Below are 17,860 nucleotides of genomic sequence, written 5' to 3'. Positions count from 1 at the left end.
ACTGTTGACTTGCTGGCTGGATTCAGAGGTGGAGGAAACACTGACCTTCATGAGGGACGCCTTGATCCAGCTGCACGTCCAACCAAGACCAGACCCGCTTCTGAAACGTTCAAGCTCCATCCAGAGGTTCTTTAACTTCCTGTCGTCTATCAATGGCCTAAATCCGTCCTGTCCATTGACCTCTGACCTCTGAACTGCTGATCTTCTCTGGTTCTCTCTGTTCTCTGGAAACTCTGGAGTGAAGATCCAGCCGATCAAATCCTCAGACCAACAGCCAACTCTTCTCCCTTCATCCGCCTCATGCTGCTGACCTTCAGTCTGACCTTCAGCTCAGCAGTGTTCCTAATAAAGTGACCGGTTCGGCTGACTGGACTTTATCTTGCTCCGTAGTTTCAGTTTTTCATTAACAGTTTTGAGTTCAGTGAAGAAACGTCTGAAACAGAAGAGTTTGCTTCTTTGTACTGAAGCTCCCTCAGCGACACACACTTCTGCACCACTTCACACGCTCCCCGTCCTGCTCACTGAACACACACTGAGCGCACACACACACACACACCACACTAACATACTGAACACAAACTAACAGACTGAACACAGAAAAAAGTCCTCTCATCTCTCACTGCATATTCCTGAGCCAGTTGTGTGTGTGTGTGTGTGTGTGTGTGTGTGTTTTACTCACTATACATTTCACACAGGGGACAAAGCTTCAATTAATTAAGCTTGACAGGAATTCACAGTAAACACAGTATCCTTACCTTGTGTGTGGATAAAACTGAAAATAACTCCTAGCTGTGTGTGTGTGTGAGTGTGTGTGTGAGTGTGTGTGTGTGTGTGTGTGTGCGTGTGTGTGCACATGCTATTTATCTTTTTTCTTTCATCACGTCTCTGCAGAGTCGAGCAGAACGCACCTTCAGAGAGCTGTTGGGTGTTTGGAAGATACACACAGTTTCATCGTCCTCTAGCAGAATGTACACACACACACACACACACGAGCACGCTCACACGCACGCACGCACGCACGCACGCACGCACGCACGCACGCACGCACATGGAGGTACTTAAACAAGCACACAGATCTGTCAGAATGACAGATCTGTGTGTGTGTGTGTGTGTGTGTGTGTGTGTGTGTGTGTGTGTGTGTGTGTGTGTGTGTGTGTGTGTGTGTGTGTCTGTTTGTTACCTTGTCCAGATAAGTGTAGCTCCATGTTTTGCCATCAGCGAAGACTCTGGAGGTGATTCTTCCCTGACTGTCGTACTCCCACCGCTCTGTGGTCGGACCCCTCTGGAGGCCGGTCACCTGGCCCGTGCTGCACACACACACACACACACACACACACACACACACACACACACACACACACACACACACACGTTCATTAACACATTGTTTCTGTGGCATTGCTCTGTTCTGTGATGTTTTTCCTCTACTCCAGTGATTCTATCAATTTCGGCCATTTGACTCTATGTGAGCTCAGATTGAGGGACGGCTGCCCGGCCCGGGGGGGTGGGATGGGGGTGGGATGGGGGTGGGACGGTGGGTGGGTGGGTGGTGTACCTGGCGTAGGTGAGGTTGACGGACAGCAGCTTGCTGCTCGGCACCCAGAGCGTCGGGTGGCCCTGCGTGTCGTAGATGATCTTCAGCAGGAACTTCCTGTGGTCGTCGTAGATCTTCTCCGTCCGCAGAGAACGATCGTAATCCACCGACAGCAGGTTCCGTCCATTCACCTGGGAAGACACACACACACACACACACACACACACACAATTAGGTATTTATGCCGTTGTGTGTTGTGGATGTTGAGAGTTACGCAGGTGTTTGTCAGATGTGTTGAAAAGCTTTCTGCTGAGGGGAGTTTTCATCCTCCTCCTCCTCTTCGTTTTGACGCAGTGTGTCAAACTGTCACATGGGCGTCCTGAATGGAGAGCTGGAAGACACCTCTGCTCGGGGAACGGCGCCGAGCGTGACGCTACGGCAGCAGAAAGCCGGCGGAGGCTGTGAATTCACACCTGTGCAGGTATCCTCCTCATGTCTGGTTTCTTTCCCCTGGACGCGTCTTCGAGGTTTCACATCTCAGATTTTCTCTCACCGTCTGTTCATGACTGAGGTCTGATGCTCAGAGGGTTTTTGCCCTCAGTCAGGACTGGCAGGCTCAGTCCTCATGGTTGCATGAAATCAATGAATACTAACGAAGGTTGTAATTAATGATATAAAGCAAAGGAATGAAAGCCTGTGGAGTGGAGTTCATAATAGTCAGCTGACGGGTAGTCTCCTGCTGGAGGGGCTTCAGCTCAGACTAGAGCTTCCTTGAGCGTTTTCGGGGCGTCGGTGGCGATCTGGACCCGCTGGGGGTCGGTGGCCTCAGCTGGGCAAACCAAGGCAGCGGCCGGCCTCGGGGTCGGGGTCGGTCCTTGTAACAAGCGGCTGGATTCCACCACCTCCCGATCCCGCCCGTAAAACACCGCTGCCTTCCAGCTTTATCGCTTTCTAAATGACACGCTGTTTGTTCAAACTCCCATTTATGAAGACCGATCGCTCGGCCCCCCCCCCTGCCAAGCTCACCTTCTGGATCCTGGAAGCAAAGCGAGAGGCAGGGACCAGGCGAGCCGGCGTTTCATTAAGGAGAGAGTTCTGCTGGAGAACGTTCAAGAGTCATTTTTCTCGTCTCTTCATCTCAGCCACTCATTCATTTGTAAATTAGCCCGAGCCGAGCGCCGCGGGGTGAAAGGGGGGTGGGAGGGGGGCGTGGGGCCGGCGGCCAGCTGGACGGAGCGCCACGGCGCCTGGACGGAGGCCAGCAGCCATGCAGAGCCGGAGGCGCCGCATCAGGGAAACTCATCATTCTGCAGATTGGTGAGGCGCTTCATGTTAATGTGGACACAACTGGTCTCTCATGGTCTGGGCTCGCCCCCCTCTGTGACTGGAGTCCTTCACTTCCTCCAGGTGGGCGGGTCTGTTTTCAGCCTTCTCCTCTCGTCCTGCCCCCCTCTGCCCTGAACCTCCACCCTCGTCTCCCTGAGAGCCGCTTCCAGAGACGCAGAGGTGCCAGAAGAGCCGGGTCACATCAGACAAGGGTCGATTTTCAGGTTCAGATCTGCTCTGGACATAAAGCATTCCGACAGCAGAGCTTCTCTGAAGGTATCTGATCTGATTTTTCCATCATAAAACAATAATCTTTATGATATCAATGCATCGAGCAGCAGGGAACCAGGAACCAGGACGTGACCGTGGAGGAACATTTCGCTTTACATGTCAAGTCAGTTCTCAGTGAAACAGAAACTTTTATGAAATCCTGAGAGTGTAGCTCAAAAGATTAGAGCCAAAACAGGATGGCTAAAAGAGCTACAAACACAAGGAATGGTCCAACAAACAATGTCTAAAACCCCAAGAAACAACTGAAAATAACCAAGATGGGAGAATGTGTGAACAACTGGAAGAAAACAACTAAAGAGGAAAAACAAGAGCAAACTTCTAAAAAAAATTCTGAAAAGTTGAAATAATTCAAACTAATGAAAGCATAAAAATGAAAAACAATCTACATCTGTTTCAAATGGTTTCATCAAAAAAAAAGGACTGAACCAACTCAAATATTAAAAACCTGTTAAAACCAGTTCAAACAGGCTGTCACTGAGCTGAAAGGTCAACAGAGTTATAAAATACAGATTCCATGTTAAATACCCCATCATGAGCTGTTATCTTCATTTTAAAGTGTGTGTGTGTGTGTGTGTGTGTGTGTGTGTGTGTGTGTGTGTGTGTGTGTGTGTGTGTGTGTGTGTGTGTCCAGTAGCAGCTGCGGTGCTGAGTGAGCAGGACGGCTGTGGAATCTGCTGTTCATCTCTTTGATCCATACATTACTGTGAGGAACGGCGGTGACTGAACCAACAGCCACAGATCAAGAATCCCATCATGCCTCTCTTCAGCCGTCTACTTATCGTCTCCTGAAGTTGCCAGCGTTCACATTCTTCTTCTTGACAGTGGATGTTTTCATCATTCCAGCCGAGCAGCTGCTTAAAGATGCGGCGTCTCGTTAGCGCGTTCCATCAGCATTTAGCCGAGACGCTGGGCTGAAAGTTCACGGAGCCCCACCATTACCCCGCGGTGGCGGACGACTTCAATGGGCGTGCAGCGGCGCCGGCACCGGCGGCACAGCTGGACTGCCGCCGTGTCGGTGAGGAAGAATCACAGACTACACATTGTCTTCACGCTAGCGTCTCACCTCCAGCTCATTACACGCAGCCCTCGCCATCACACCCCTCGCGGCGCAGCATTCATTAGGCTGCAGCACCGCGGTGGGGGCGGCACGACTCCCCGGGGGCCGCGCCGCGCTACACGCTCCCCCTGTTAGCTCTCAGCTGGTTAGCCAGACAATCTGGGAATGATGGGGCGGAGGCCATGCAGGGAGGAAAGAGCTGCGCCTCGGCTGGACACGACCCTCAGAGGACCGGCGCCGGGCTGAGGAGCTGGGCCGGGGTGCCGGGCCGGGGTGCCGGGCCGGGTGTTGGGCCGGGGTGCCGGGCCGGGGTGCCGGGCCGGGGTGCCGGGCCGGGGTGCCGGGCCGGGTGTTGGGCTGCACTTTCATTTGGTTTCAGCGTTGCGAATCACAGAAAACTGAAAACTTTTTCCAAAGGCGCCGCTCTTCATCTCTGCGTGAAGCAGGAAAACTTGACATTCCTGAAACTGAAAGTGCCCCATCGTCTGCATACGAGGAGAACATTCCTTCATACTGACTCTGAGCGGACCATGATGGAGGAGGAGCCACAGCGCCCACTGGCGGCCTGACAAGCAAACTGCAGCTCATCATGAAAACATCGGACTGAAATAAAACAGGAAGATATTCCAGTGGATGTCTGCAGAATGGATCAGTTCTGAAACCTGAGACTGATCGGATTTCACCTGCATGCGAGGTGAACGGTTCCCCGGTTTGATTCCGACCTTCACGGCCTGTAACACGGAGATGGAACACCTCCAGTACATGCAGTTTGTCAGGATGCCGGTCATCAGTCACTTCCTCCAGAACCGTCTCCTTTCTGGATGTTTGTGTTTGTGTTTGTGGGAGTTTCAGTCAGTGACAGGCAGCGTTCAGGCGGCGCTCTCTGGACCAGCAGGGCACTCACCCGGAGCTTCCTCCCAAACACGATGACCTTCCCTCGGGTCTGCTCCTTCCTGAACCTCCACTCCACCAGGTTCTGGCCGTTCTCTCCGGGCAGCGTCATGTTGCGCCGCGCCACGGTGGGGTTAGCGGCACCTGGACGGAGGTGGACATTGGTTAAAAGCATTTTAATGGGTGTTGGAGTAAAGTCTCTGCGGTGCTAAACGCGGATGCCGCCAGATCAGAGGCTGTGAATTAAACATTCATGTGGTTGTGAACATTATGTGTGTGACACCACGCACTAAATCATCCCACACAGTCAATTTATTCCCTGCCTGCAGTGGAGCAACAAGCAGCGCCGAGTTTGACGAAGCACACCAGTAATTGGCCTCTTTGGGACGTTTACATTTCTGTGCCTTTAAAGAGCATTTTAGACTTTTTTCATCTTTCCATCTGAAGCTGCGCTTTAACTTTTCTAATAAATCCATGTAGTGACTAAGACAGTAATCCGCGCTGTGCATAACCATTTCCCAGTGTTTTAGCTCCTCGCCGTTATATGGAAGCCCTCGTGCTCGCACATCAATCACCGGGAGCATCTCTTCTCTACGCTGTCAAACTTTTACGGCTGGAGTTCGGTGGCTGCAAATGTAAGCTAGTAAATGTCAAAAACATGCACTCTGGTAGACCGTAAAGCACACCGTGACTGTTCAGAGGGAGAGGCTGTCTGCAGCACATTTCACGCCTTCAGTCGACTGTGAACAATGTCACACTCAGGTTTTAACCAGTCAGAAACTCCCTGATCACCAGAGGCAAATAACTCAAAACAGCCAACAATGTTTCTGAATATCAGACAGTGATGAGGGTCTGAAACAGCCTCTTCTGTAAAACCACTCTGAACCACAAGGTGGTGTCATGAGTGTCATGTCACACACACACACACACACACACACGGACCTGCCAGGATGTGGGGCTCCGTCTGGTAGTGAGTGTCCATCCCGTTGGCGTAGATGACCCTCAGTGAATGGTCGTTACCAACCTGGTAGCTGTTCCGAAGCTGGTCTGCACCGAAGAAAGACAGGAGGAGCTTTACTGCAGATACAGGCGGGATTGAGGGGATTTAATGAGAAAACATCAGTGGGCCAGAGGTGAGAGAGAGACAGGGGGGAAGGAAGGAGGGACAGACCTAAAGAAAGAAGCAGCACATTTCATTCCTGCAGGCAGCGTTTGACCCTGCTAATGGAGCACAGAGCAGGAATTAACCTCCACAGAATCTTTTAATGAGGTTCAACCTGACCTCTCACTGGACTAATGACCCAGAGAGAGAGAGAGAGAGAGAGAGAGAGAGAGAGAGAGAGAGAGAGAGAGAGAGAGAGAGAGAGAAATACTTTAGGCAGTTTTAAATTTTAATCCCTTCCCTCTGATATACGATCAGGTAAATGTTTCCCAGTCAAACGACTTCTCTTTAACAAGTAATCAAAGTGTTTTACACAAAAAAAATTTTATTGTCTACTTTTACGGTCATCTTTTTTATTGTCTTTTTTGTCCAAGGGCACCTTGTAAAGCCCCGCCCACACAGGCACCTGTTTACACTCAGACTTCCTCACAGGAGGAACCACGTCAAGAGAAGAGCTCTTCCACAAGAACTCCGGAGACGCCAGTCGTGGTCAAACTGACGGCTGAGAGGAGGGGTCTCTGTGTGGACGAGCCGTCTCCATGTGGACAAGAGGTTTCCATGGTGATAAACTTGTCACTCATTTGTTTTTTCATATGACTTCAGAAGAATTGATTGATGTAAAAGACACTTCTCAGAATTTGGTTGGTGTTTCTTGAATGCTGGCAGCGCTGGCTTCACTGGGTCTCTCTGTTCTGTCTTCAGAACTGCTGTTACGTTCTCCTGATTTGTCACTTTTTTGGGCAAATGAACAATCAGAAAGTAGAAGATGGAGAAGTTTTCGCTTCAGCCTATGAAGGGAAATGCTTGTTGGTACTTGGATCTGATTGGCTGGAGCAGAGTGGAGTGCTCCTCACACGTGTTGTCACGGTAACTTTCACTGATGACTTCCTGTCACTGCGGTTTACCCGCTCCTTTGTTCTCGGCCGGTCACGTCCACGTGCGGTCTTGGCTGAGACCCAAACACAGGAAGAAGTTTTCATGTTGCTGTAAATTCAGAGAACAGAGCAGAGCGGGGGGGGGGGGGGGGGGGGGGGGGGGGGGGGGGCTGGCAGTCCTTCTGTTGGGTGGTCTATGAGAAGGTGGGGGTTCATCATCCACAGATCAACCTGACCAGAGCCCATGTAAACAGGACAGTCTGATCACAATCAGACTGCTCTACTCCAGGGGCGATCAAACCCTCCACAGATCCCCCGACCCCCGCCTGACCCCTGACCCCCAGCCCGCAGAGCCCTGCTCTCTTCTGGCCTGAGTGGTCAGGAGGAAGAGGTGTGGACCAGGTCTGGTTGTTTCACAGTAATCCTTCAAAAACAGGCAGAATGTCCTGAAGACCGGACAAATCACCAATCCAACAAAAAACACTGCTTCAATAATGCATTCTAGTTTTCAAATTCCAATCTGTCACTTCAACTGTCTGGCGCAAAAGAAACCTCAGTGCGATGTGTGAGAGCCACGGAGAGACAAACAGGCACTTTACTGCAATTGGAGGAGGCCGGGCGGTATCTGCTGCTGTTCAGGATGATTGCCAGACCGACAAATGCTTCTGCCAGCACAAAGCAATCAACAACAACATTATCTCCACCAACAAACAGCAGCTACATTAGCTTGTTTACCGTTTCTGGCAGCACCTACATCAAATATCATTTCACATTTCCTCCATCGCTTGTGCGCGCTCGGTTCAGATGAGAGCGAGGGGGCGCACCGATAAATAATGTACGGGAATTGATGGGGAGGAATGCTACGCCCGTCGATGGCTTTGAATAACTTATTACACTGCGATCGATCGGGCTGTGCTGTGAAGGAGAATCCACTGTTTCCCTCAGTCTCCCGGCACGTGCAAACAAATCACTCCGGGCCACTCGAGGCGGCGTCTCAACCGGCTCATTAGTTCAGTTTTAACAAGAGCGTGGCTGCTAAATTATAGTTTTCCCTGGCTGCTCGGGCTGGGACGTCTGACGTGAGGGATGGGAAGGAGCTGCAAGCGGGATTGTTTCTCCTTTTTCTCCTTTGAAGTTCTCCACAACACTATCAAAGAGGACGCAGTGACAGGTCTTTTCACAGCCGGCACGCGGGGTGGGTTCTGAAATAGCAGGCTTTAAATACGACTTTAACAGGAGGTGCTAATATGACTCCATCTGACACAAAGCACAGAGCGCCAGTCAGAGGAGGCGCAGTGTCATTTCATGTTTCATTAAAACAAGTTGCTGTTGACAGCTTTGATGAAACTCAAAGGCGACCTCCGTCTCTGTACACGACAGCGCTTTAAATATCCCCTCCAAACCCAGAAACACACCACTGTGGCTTAAATACACAAAACACCACGTTAAAGACTTCAACACTCAGAACTGCAGCCTTCAAACACAGTCAGCATGACTGTAGAGCATCACCTCCTCCGTCCATCATCCATCCATCATCCATCCATCATCCATCCATCATCCATCCGTCCATCAGCCATCCTTCCTTCCATCTATCCATCCACCCATCCATCATCCATTCATTAATCCATCCATCCATCTGTCCATCATCCTGCAGAGCAGCTGAGGAGCAGCTCCCAGCTTCCCTCGCCATGGCGAGCGGACTCTGTTCCTCTGAAGCTGGTTTCCACTGCAGCCTGCTCGGGCCTGGACTGTACCGTTAACCGTCTCCAGAGAGACGAGTCGACGTGCAGCACGGAGATCAGCGAGTCTCACAGCACAGCGAGGACACAAACTTTAGTTTAGGTTCAGAGACATTGAGTTTTAAAGCTGTGTTCAGAAACAACTCAGTTTTATGGCTCCATCTTTTCTAAATGTCGTAAAAACTGACATCAGAATGTTGTAACTCAGATCAGAGTCCGTTCTGACCAAACGCCGTCTGCACTGGCTGTTTCTCAGTAACACAGTCAGAACCATATTGTGCATTTATTCAAGTCAGGCTGATAGTTGAAAGACTCATTTCGCAAACAGGCAATTAAAATGTAGATCTAATGACTTGGCAGCCGATCACGGACACCTAAGTTCAGAAAAGCCGAGCAAAAATAGAGAAAGGTTGGTTATTCACAGACGTAACCTCTGTGAGAGGAGTGGCCACGCCTCTCCGAGCAAGGGCAATTAAAACAGGAGACTCCGAGGTGTTGGCGAAAAGATGTGAGATGTGTTTGAACCACTTGGAAAGGAACTTTTTCCAAATCTATCCAAGTGCTGATGCTACTGAAGCCGAACAAACTGTTCGGCTTCCAGCTCATGGATTTTTCTGAAAGTTGGAGTTCATGAAACCTTCCGGAGTAGCTTAGCATACAAACTTAAACCACACGATGGAAACGGGACTTGCTTTAAGCTATGGAAGCAGCTGTGGTTCCTGAACCAACAACAGAGTTTTCTGCTCTGAACCAAAGCCGGGTCCGTCTCTGACCTGACCGCTGTCAGCTGAACTGGTGTCATACGTCTGGTTATGTGTTTTGTGTTTCTCACTTCAGCTCTACGGCACAAAGTCTGAAATATTGTCCATCAATCCATTCAAATGTACGACAAGAATGAATTCAGACTTCAGGGAAAACACTGAGTTTGTTGTGTTTGAGTGTGCTTCATGTTCTCCCTGTGCATGTGCAGATTGTCTCCGTCTTCTCCAGCTTCCTGTGCTCTGTGGAGGACTGCTGATGTGTCCACAAACGATGCTGAGGACGGCCCATTAGCCCCAGCTCCGGTCCACCGCGGTTCGAAACGGAACATGTTGGCTGAATGCGAGTCGAGTTCTCTGGACTCTGAACCAAAGTGAGACGACACATCTCCCGGCTCAGCACTGCAGCGACCGCACGAGGGGCAAAACCATTACTAATAGGAGAAGATATTGATCATCCTCCGAAAACAAGCAGCGCTTTTCTCTCCCGTCTCTCATTTCCTTCCGAATCACAAGCAACGATCAGCAAATTGAACGCGCGCCGGGCCGGCTTTCAGCACGGACACACAGTTCAGCAGTGAACAATAAAGCTCTTAATTGTTCAGGAAGAAAATCGTTAAGCGAAAAGACCTGGTGACACAATAAACACACACACACACACACACACACACACACACACACACACACACACACACACACACACACACAGATCTCTTACCCTGCACCAGAGTGTAGAAGGAGTCTATGGATGACAGGTTGGTCGTTATGGAAACGTCCTCATCCCTCCCCGACGTTTCAATGTCCACAGCAACAGCCCCTGACGACATGTCGCCGTGGAGATTGGTGACCACACCGGTGGGGAAGGTCACATTAGTCAGACGACCCTCGCTGTCATAGCTGCAAGGACGAGGCCGATGCAGGAGGAGGCGGAGGGAGGGAGGGGGAAATGGACATTAGTTTCCATTACTGTAATGTGTCTGGTGGGTTACAGGCACGAAAAACTACATGAATCTGCATAATACACACACACACACGCACACGAACGCACACTCACACAGCTTCTTGGAGATGAATGTGCTCCCACACACTGTGAGAATGAACTATCTGAGAGAAAGAGGATTTAAACCGGATCCAGAAAGCAGGAAGAAGAATGAGCGACTTAATTCATTCAGTTTACGTCAATTCAAACTTACATCCTGATGCAAAGTGGAGCTGTGAGCAGGAGCGAGCTCAGCACATGGACACAAGACCCCCACCCATCCACGCACGCACGCACGCACGCACGCACACACACACACACACACACACACACATACACACACACACACACACACACACACACACACACACACACACACACACACACTGCTTACTCGTAGAAGGTGGTCCAGCCAATCTGGATGCTCTTGGTAGCCAGTAAACCGCTGTTGCCATGGTAACTGAACAGGACCAGTTCCTGACCCTGAGCCGTGAGGGTCTTCAGACCTCCATTAGTCCCGATGGTCAGCCAGATGACCTACACACACACACACACACACACACACACACACACACACACACACACACACACACACACACACACACACACACACACAGTTACACTTCCTACAGTGTTTTGAATCATTCTTGATCATTTTTATGACACTAAGAGCGTTTTTCCTTTCTCCCTCATGAAGCTTTCTGAAAATCTTGCTTGCATCCTGTTATATAAATGTTTTTGTGGCTTCATATCATCTTATCAAAGATCCTCAAGCCTATTTATTATTTTGGTAGCCCTCAGTGTTCAGTAACACTGCTGTGTTTCCAGTCGTGTGTGTTCACCGTAGCGCCAGCTGACTTTCAGGTGTGAGGTGAGGTGAGGTGTGTTCGCGCTCACTGTTTCATCTCCTGAGTTGGTACATGCCACATGTTCACTTTAGCATAGACCAGCAGATCCCAGAGAACCACTGCACCATCTGGTGGTATGAAGCGGTATTACAAGCACACGCTTGCTCAGGCTAAGTTAAGCCAGCAGTGGAATTCAGTTTGTACATTTCTACTGAATATGAAGGACGGTTCTGTCACAGAAAACTTCTTCATAATTCGACAAGTGTCAAACTAAAGCTGCGTCCTTAAATAATGTGCCAGGTGGAGCTCTACAGGGTTCAGGGTTTGACATCTCGTCCTGAAACCACCGTAATAAAACTTCAGCAAACGAAGAAAGTCAGAGAAGTCCTGTCTCCACAAGTTTTCACACTTTACGAGACCAAGTTAAAAAGTAAAGATGCATTATGTCAAGAAAGGAATTTGATTATCTATAAATATTTAATAGCGGTTGTAGCTTTATATGATTTAAATCCAACTTTAAAACGTTCAGTACAAACAACAGCTTGAGGGAATAACAGATTTACTGTTGTGACGAACTGGAGCTGAAACATTCAGAGCAGGCTCCACCAAATCCCATCAGAGGCCACTGTCCTCGTCAATATTAATGCCTGCTCCCAAATGGCTCTGCAGAAATCCAAAATGGCCCATGTGAACCCAACCACCACCATGTCTACACCCCAACCACCACCATGTCTACACCCCAACCACCACCATGTCTACACCCCAACCACCACCATGTCTTCACCCCAACCACCACCATGTCTACACCCCAACCACTGCCATGTCCAAACCCCAACCGCCACCATCTAAAGTCTAACCGCCCCCACCTAAACTCCAAGCACGGCCATCTGAAGCCCAGCCGCTGCCATGTAAACCGAAACCTCCATGAAATGACTGCCGGCCTCACCTGATTATCGGGAGCCACCACACGGACCGGCATCCTGTTGGTGTCTCTGCGGATCCGCAGAGTGTTCCCGCTGCTGTCCGTCACCGCCGTCACGTCCTCCTCGTTGCTGAGGGTGAGAAAAGAGGGCAGGGAGGCCATAAATTAATCACAGTGTTAAACAGGAGAGGACATCTTAAGATGCAATGAAAAGCTAAGAAAAAAAAGAACACGATAATTTCTTACTGCAATATAAACACTTCTGCAAGCTACTGGGGATTTATGACACTCGTATCTCATTAACCACACAGGCGCCCACACCGACCTGTAGCTGAAGTTGTATTTGTAGTCTCCAGTGACCAGAGACATGGTGAACTGGTGCGTTCCATTGGTATCGAACACGTAGAGCTCCTGTGAGGCCGGAGAGGCCACTTCGTACGAGCTGGGACCCGAGGCCAGAGAGCCTGAGGACGCACACAGAACTCAGGTTTTTAACAGCCATCAGGACATCTGAGTGCGTCTGTGTGATAACACACCTGCTGGTGGCTGGTTGTGTTAACACACCTGTCGGCGGCTGGTTGTGTTAACACACCTGCTGGTGGCTGGTTGTGTTAACACACCTGTCGGCGGCTAGTTGTGTTAACACGCCTGTTGGCGGCTGGTTGTGTGAACCCACCTGTCGGCGGCTGGTTGCGCCGGATGGCTCGGATTCGGATGTTTCCCAGATCGGCCACGTACAGCGTCCCGTCTGGAGACACCACCATAGACGAGGGACAGTTGAGCCGTGCGTCCTTGGCGTAGCCGTCCCCGGTTTGGTAGCAGTCGCAGTTGGCGTCGTTCTGCAGAGGCGAGAGGATGTGTGTGAATCGCGGCGTGGTCGCGGGGCTGAATAACCTGCCGCTGCCGCTCGTACCTTGCAGTCGCAGTCGGATGGCGCTCCGGCCAGATGAGTGATCTCGCCGTCGGTCGACACCTGGACTCATGGGACAGGAAGAGGAGAGGACAGTGAACAGACCGGGACCTCACAGAGACAGGAAGACCCTCCGGGTCAAGGCCTTGCCCCGGGTCGGTCCGGGCAGATCACCTGTCGAATCCGGTGGATCTTCTTCTCGTCCGTCTCGGCGATGTAGAGGACGCCGCTGTAGGACAGGGCGATGGCGGTGGCGCCCTCCAGCATGGTCTGCACCGCTCGTTTCCCCATGGTGTACTCAATCCCTGGAACCTGGCAGTGCATGGGACGGCCGGCCACGATCCGGACCTGCACACACACACACACACACACACACACGCACACACACACACACACACACACACACACACACACACACACACACACACACACACACACACACACACACACGGCGGGTCAGGACAGAGCACGGCAGAGCCACGGCAGCCGGAGGTCGGCGTCACGCCCCACCTGGCGGTTCTCGGTGATCTGCAGCACCACGTTGTTGTCCAGGACGTATATGGAGTTGTCCATGGGGTTGATGGCCAGGTCGGTGGGCCACTCCAAACGGACCTGGATGAACACATGAGGGACATTCACTCCGTCACTGCAGCTCTCTCAGCCCTTATTGGAATTACAGCGAAAGCATCCAGAGGGTGGAGGTTGCATCACGAGACAGTCCTAGAAGAAGTTCCTTTAATTTGAGTCTAGTTATGACTTCATTAAGGCACTCTGCACTTTGGGGATTGAATGGATTACTTTCATTAAAATCTTGATCTTATTCTGAAATTAAAGACGTCTCAGTTTTTCCAGACTTGGCTCATACACCACACCAGGGTGAAAAACAACAGCAAAAGGCTTTGTTCTGAGTTTCATTCGAACTTCCACCTTCTTCATGTATCAGACGTTTGAACATATCAGCATGACTGCCTGAAGTCTGTCATGTAGGCCTAGGCGAAGAAATCATGTACACAATGTGTAAAAGACATTTAATACCGACACTCACCTCAGACCAGCCTGCAGTCACAGCACGGAATGTTTTAGGGCAAAATTATTTCATTAAATGAACTGAAAAAGGTTCAACATAATTCAAATTGCAGGTGTTGTACTTGGGTTGAGTATTCTCCGTTTCAATTCACAATGAAAACACATCAGATGACGTGAACTTGTCTGCATTTGTCCAACTGCACAGAAAGAAGTGAAACCGTCTGTAACAGCGTTTCTCTGCAGGTTAACGTGTAGAAGTCTGGTTTCAGCAGCATGTTTTCATTAACCCACCCTCACAGTGTGCTGAAGTTTCCTCACCAGCAATAAGAAAACCGCTTCTCCTATTAAAAACAGCTGCCCTCAGTAAATAAACCAGCTTTCTGTGCAGTTCTTGCACATGCTGATATCACATACTGCTATTGATGCTAAAGATACATTAGAAGTATTAGTTTGTTATTGTGCAGCCCTATTTTCTATGCCGAGGCATTTTAAAGAAATTACAAAGGAAATATGTGTGATTGTGGTCAAATTATTGTGATTATTTATTCCTGACGGTAAAAAACGGGACAAGTGTAAAACCTATATTATCTGTGACCTGTGAGGAAACACACGGTGCAGCTCTGATCAGCTGCAATCCTGAGACGCCTCTGAACCAACATCCTCAGAACCCTTTATCTACGATCACATCAAGTGTTTAAATACGTTATCAGCCCCTCACAGCTCTCAGTGGCTCAGAGAGGGACTCCCGGAGACCAGTTTGCATGTTACCTGTCTGATGTGCATGCTGGTGTCGCAGGTCAGAGGTCGTGCAGAGGTCAGGTCGTTGCTGCCCAGCACTGTGGAGATGATTCCATTACGATCCACTTTCCTGATCATCGTCCCGTCCACAAAGTAGATGAGTCCATTTTTATCCACCGCGATCCCTGTGGGAGCAGGAGCACACACACACACACACACACACACACACACACACACACACACACACACACACACTCGATGGGTGTGATTCTCCAGTGGAGGCGTCATGACGGAGCTGAAGCAGAGGAATGAATAAAACTGAACTCTGTGTTTCTGTTATCCCTGTGATGAACATGATCTCTGCTGCAGACGCTCTGCTGAGTGAAACCCCAGTCTGGGTGAAGACAGCACCATGGATGATGGATGGATGATGGATGGATGATGGATGATGGATGGATGATGGATGGATGATTGATGGTTTGATGGATGGATGATGGATGGATGATGGATAGATGGATGGATGATGGATGGATGGTGGATAGATGGATGGAAGGATGGATGGATGGATGGATGCATGGATGGATGATGGATGGATGATGGATAGATGGATGGATGATGGATGGATGGTGGATAGATGGATGGAAGGATGGATGGATGGATGGATGATGGATGGATGATTGATGGTTTGATGGATGGATGATGGATAGATGGATGGATGGATGGATGGATGATGGATAGATGGATGGATGATGGATGGATGGTGGATGGATGCATGGAAGGATGGATGGATGGATGGATGCATGGATGGATGGATGGATGGATGATGGATGGATGATGGATAGATGGATGGATGATGGATGGATGATTGATGGTTTGATGGATGGATGATGGATAGATGGATGGAAGGATGGATGGATGCATGGATGGATGGATGGATGGATGATGGATAGATGATTGATGGTTTGATGGATGGATGATGGATAGATGGATGGATGCATGGATGGATGATGGATGGATGATGGATAGATGGATGGATGATGGATGGATGGTGGATAGATGGATGGAAGGATGGATGGATGGATGGATGATGGATGGATGATTGATGGTTTGATGGATGGATGATGGATAGATGGATGGATGGATGGATGGATGATGGATAGATGGATGGATGATGGATGGATGGTGGATAGATGGATGGAAGGATGGATGGATGGATGGATGCATGGATGGATGGATGGATGGATGATGGATGGATGATGGATAGATGGATGGATGATGGATGGATGGTGGACAGATGGATGGAAGGATGGATGGATGTATGGATGGATGATGGTTGGATGATGGATGGATGGATGGATGAATGGATGATGGATGAATTGATGGATGGATGATGGTTGGATGATGGATGGATGGATGAATGGATGATGGATGAATTGATGGATGGATGATGGAGGGATGGATTGATGATGATAGATGGATGGATGATGGATGGATGGACGGATGGATGATGGTTGGATGATGGATGGATGGATGGATGGATGGATGAATGGATGATGGATGAATTGATGGATGGATGGATGGGTGGATGGATGATTGATGGATGATGGATAGATGGATGGATGGATGGATGAATGGATGGATGGATGGGTGGATGATAGACAGATGGGTAATGGTTGGATGGATGGATGATGGTTGGATTATGGATGGATGATGGATGGATGGATGATGGATATATGGATGAATGGATGATGAATTGATGGATGGATGAAGGATGGATGGATGATGAATTGATGGATGGATGAAGGATGGATGGATGATGGATGGATGGATGGATGATGGATGATGGATGGATGGATGATGGATGGATGATGGATGGATGGATGGATGGATGATGGTTGGATGATGGATGGATGAAGGATGGATGATGGATGGATGATGGGTGGATGATGAATTGATGGATGGATGAAGGATGGATGGATGATGGATGGATGATGGATGGATGGATGATGGATGGATGGATGGATGGATGATGGTTGGATGATGGATGGATGGATGAATGGATGAAGGATGAATTGATGGATGGATGATTGATGGATGATGGATAGATGGATGGATGGATGGATGAATGGATGGCTGGATGGGTGGATGATAGACAGATGGATAATGGTTGGATGGATGGATGATGGTTGGATTATGGATGGGGAATGGATGGATGGATGAAGGATGGATGGATGATGGATGGATGATGGATGGATGATGGATGGATGGATGGATGATGGATGGATGATGGATGGATGGATGGATGGATGATGGATGGATGATGGATGGATGATGGATGGATGATGGATGGATGAAGGATGGATGGATGATGGATGGATGATGGATGGATGATGGATGGATGGATGGATGGATGATGGATGGATGGATGATGGATGGATGGATGATGGATGGATGATGGATGGATGATGGATGGATGATGGATGATGGATGATGGATGATGGATGGATGATGGATGATGGATGGATGATGGATGATGGATGATGGATGGATGTACCTTTGGGCCCCAGCAGTTGTGCCTCCACAGCTTTCCTTCCATCGCCACACCGAGCTTCATCAAACGGAGGACACTGCTCACCTGTTCCGGCCACCACTTCTCCATTACCTGAACACACACACACACACACACACACACACACACACACACACACACACACACACACACACACACACACACACACACACACGTGCGCTCCCTGTTACTCCCCAGCCTGGGATCATGCTGGATCTGAGCGGATTAGAGCGTC

The 17,860-nt window shown here is 49.6% G+C and overlaps 1 protein-coding gene across 1 annotated transcript in view; it reads right to left on the bottom strand.

Moving 5' to 3' along the window:
* tenm3 (teneurin transmembrane protein 3) overlaps positions 1–17,860 on the bottom strand; it is a 212,090-nt gene that overhangs the window by 13,033 nt on the left and 181,197 nt on the right. Inside the window, exons 29-42 of the mRNA XM_030092889.1 lie at positions 17,611–17,718; positions 15,087–15,241; positions 13,803–13,904; positions 13,467–13,640; positions 13,296–13,355; positions 13,059–13,221; positions 12,708–12,846; positions 12,407–12,512; positions 11,007–11,149; positions 10,352–10,530; positions 6,042–6,146; positions 5,113–5,243; positions 1,556–1,725; positions 1,181–1,307 (exon numbers count right to left, since the gene is read on the bottom strand). Coding sequence (XP_029948749.1) covers positions 1,181–1,307; positions 1,556–1,725; positions 5,113–5,243; positions 6,042–6,146; positions 10,352–10,530; positions 11,007–11,149; positions 12,407–12,512; positions 12,708–12,846; positions 13,059–13,221; positions 13,296–13,355; positions 13,467–13,640; positions 13,803–13,904; positions 15,087–15,241; positions 17,611–17,718 — 1,862 coding nt within the window. The remainder of the gene's footprint in view (positions 1–1,180; positions 1,308–1,555; positions 1,726–5,112; positions 5,244–6,041; positions 6,147–10,351; positions 10,531–11,006; positions 11,150–12,406; positions 12,513–12,707; positions 12,847–13,058; positions 13,222–13,295; positions 13,356–13,466; positions 13,641–13,802; positions 13,905–15,086; positions 15,242–17,610; positions 17,719–17,860) is intronic.

Source organism: Salarias fasciatus, chromosome 6, assembly GCF_902148845.1.
Source record: "Salarias fasciatus chromosome 6, fSalaFa1.1, whole genome shotgun sequence".
Classification (NCBI taxonomy): Eukaryota; Metazoa; Chordata; class Actinopteri; order Blenniiformes; family Blenniidae; genus Salarias; species Salarias fasciatus.
Note: the sequence above shows the minus strand (reverse complement) of the source record. Positions and strands in the feature narration are given on the sequence as shown.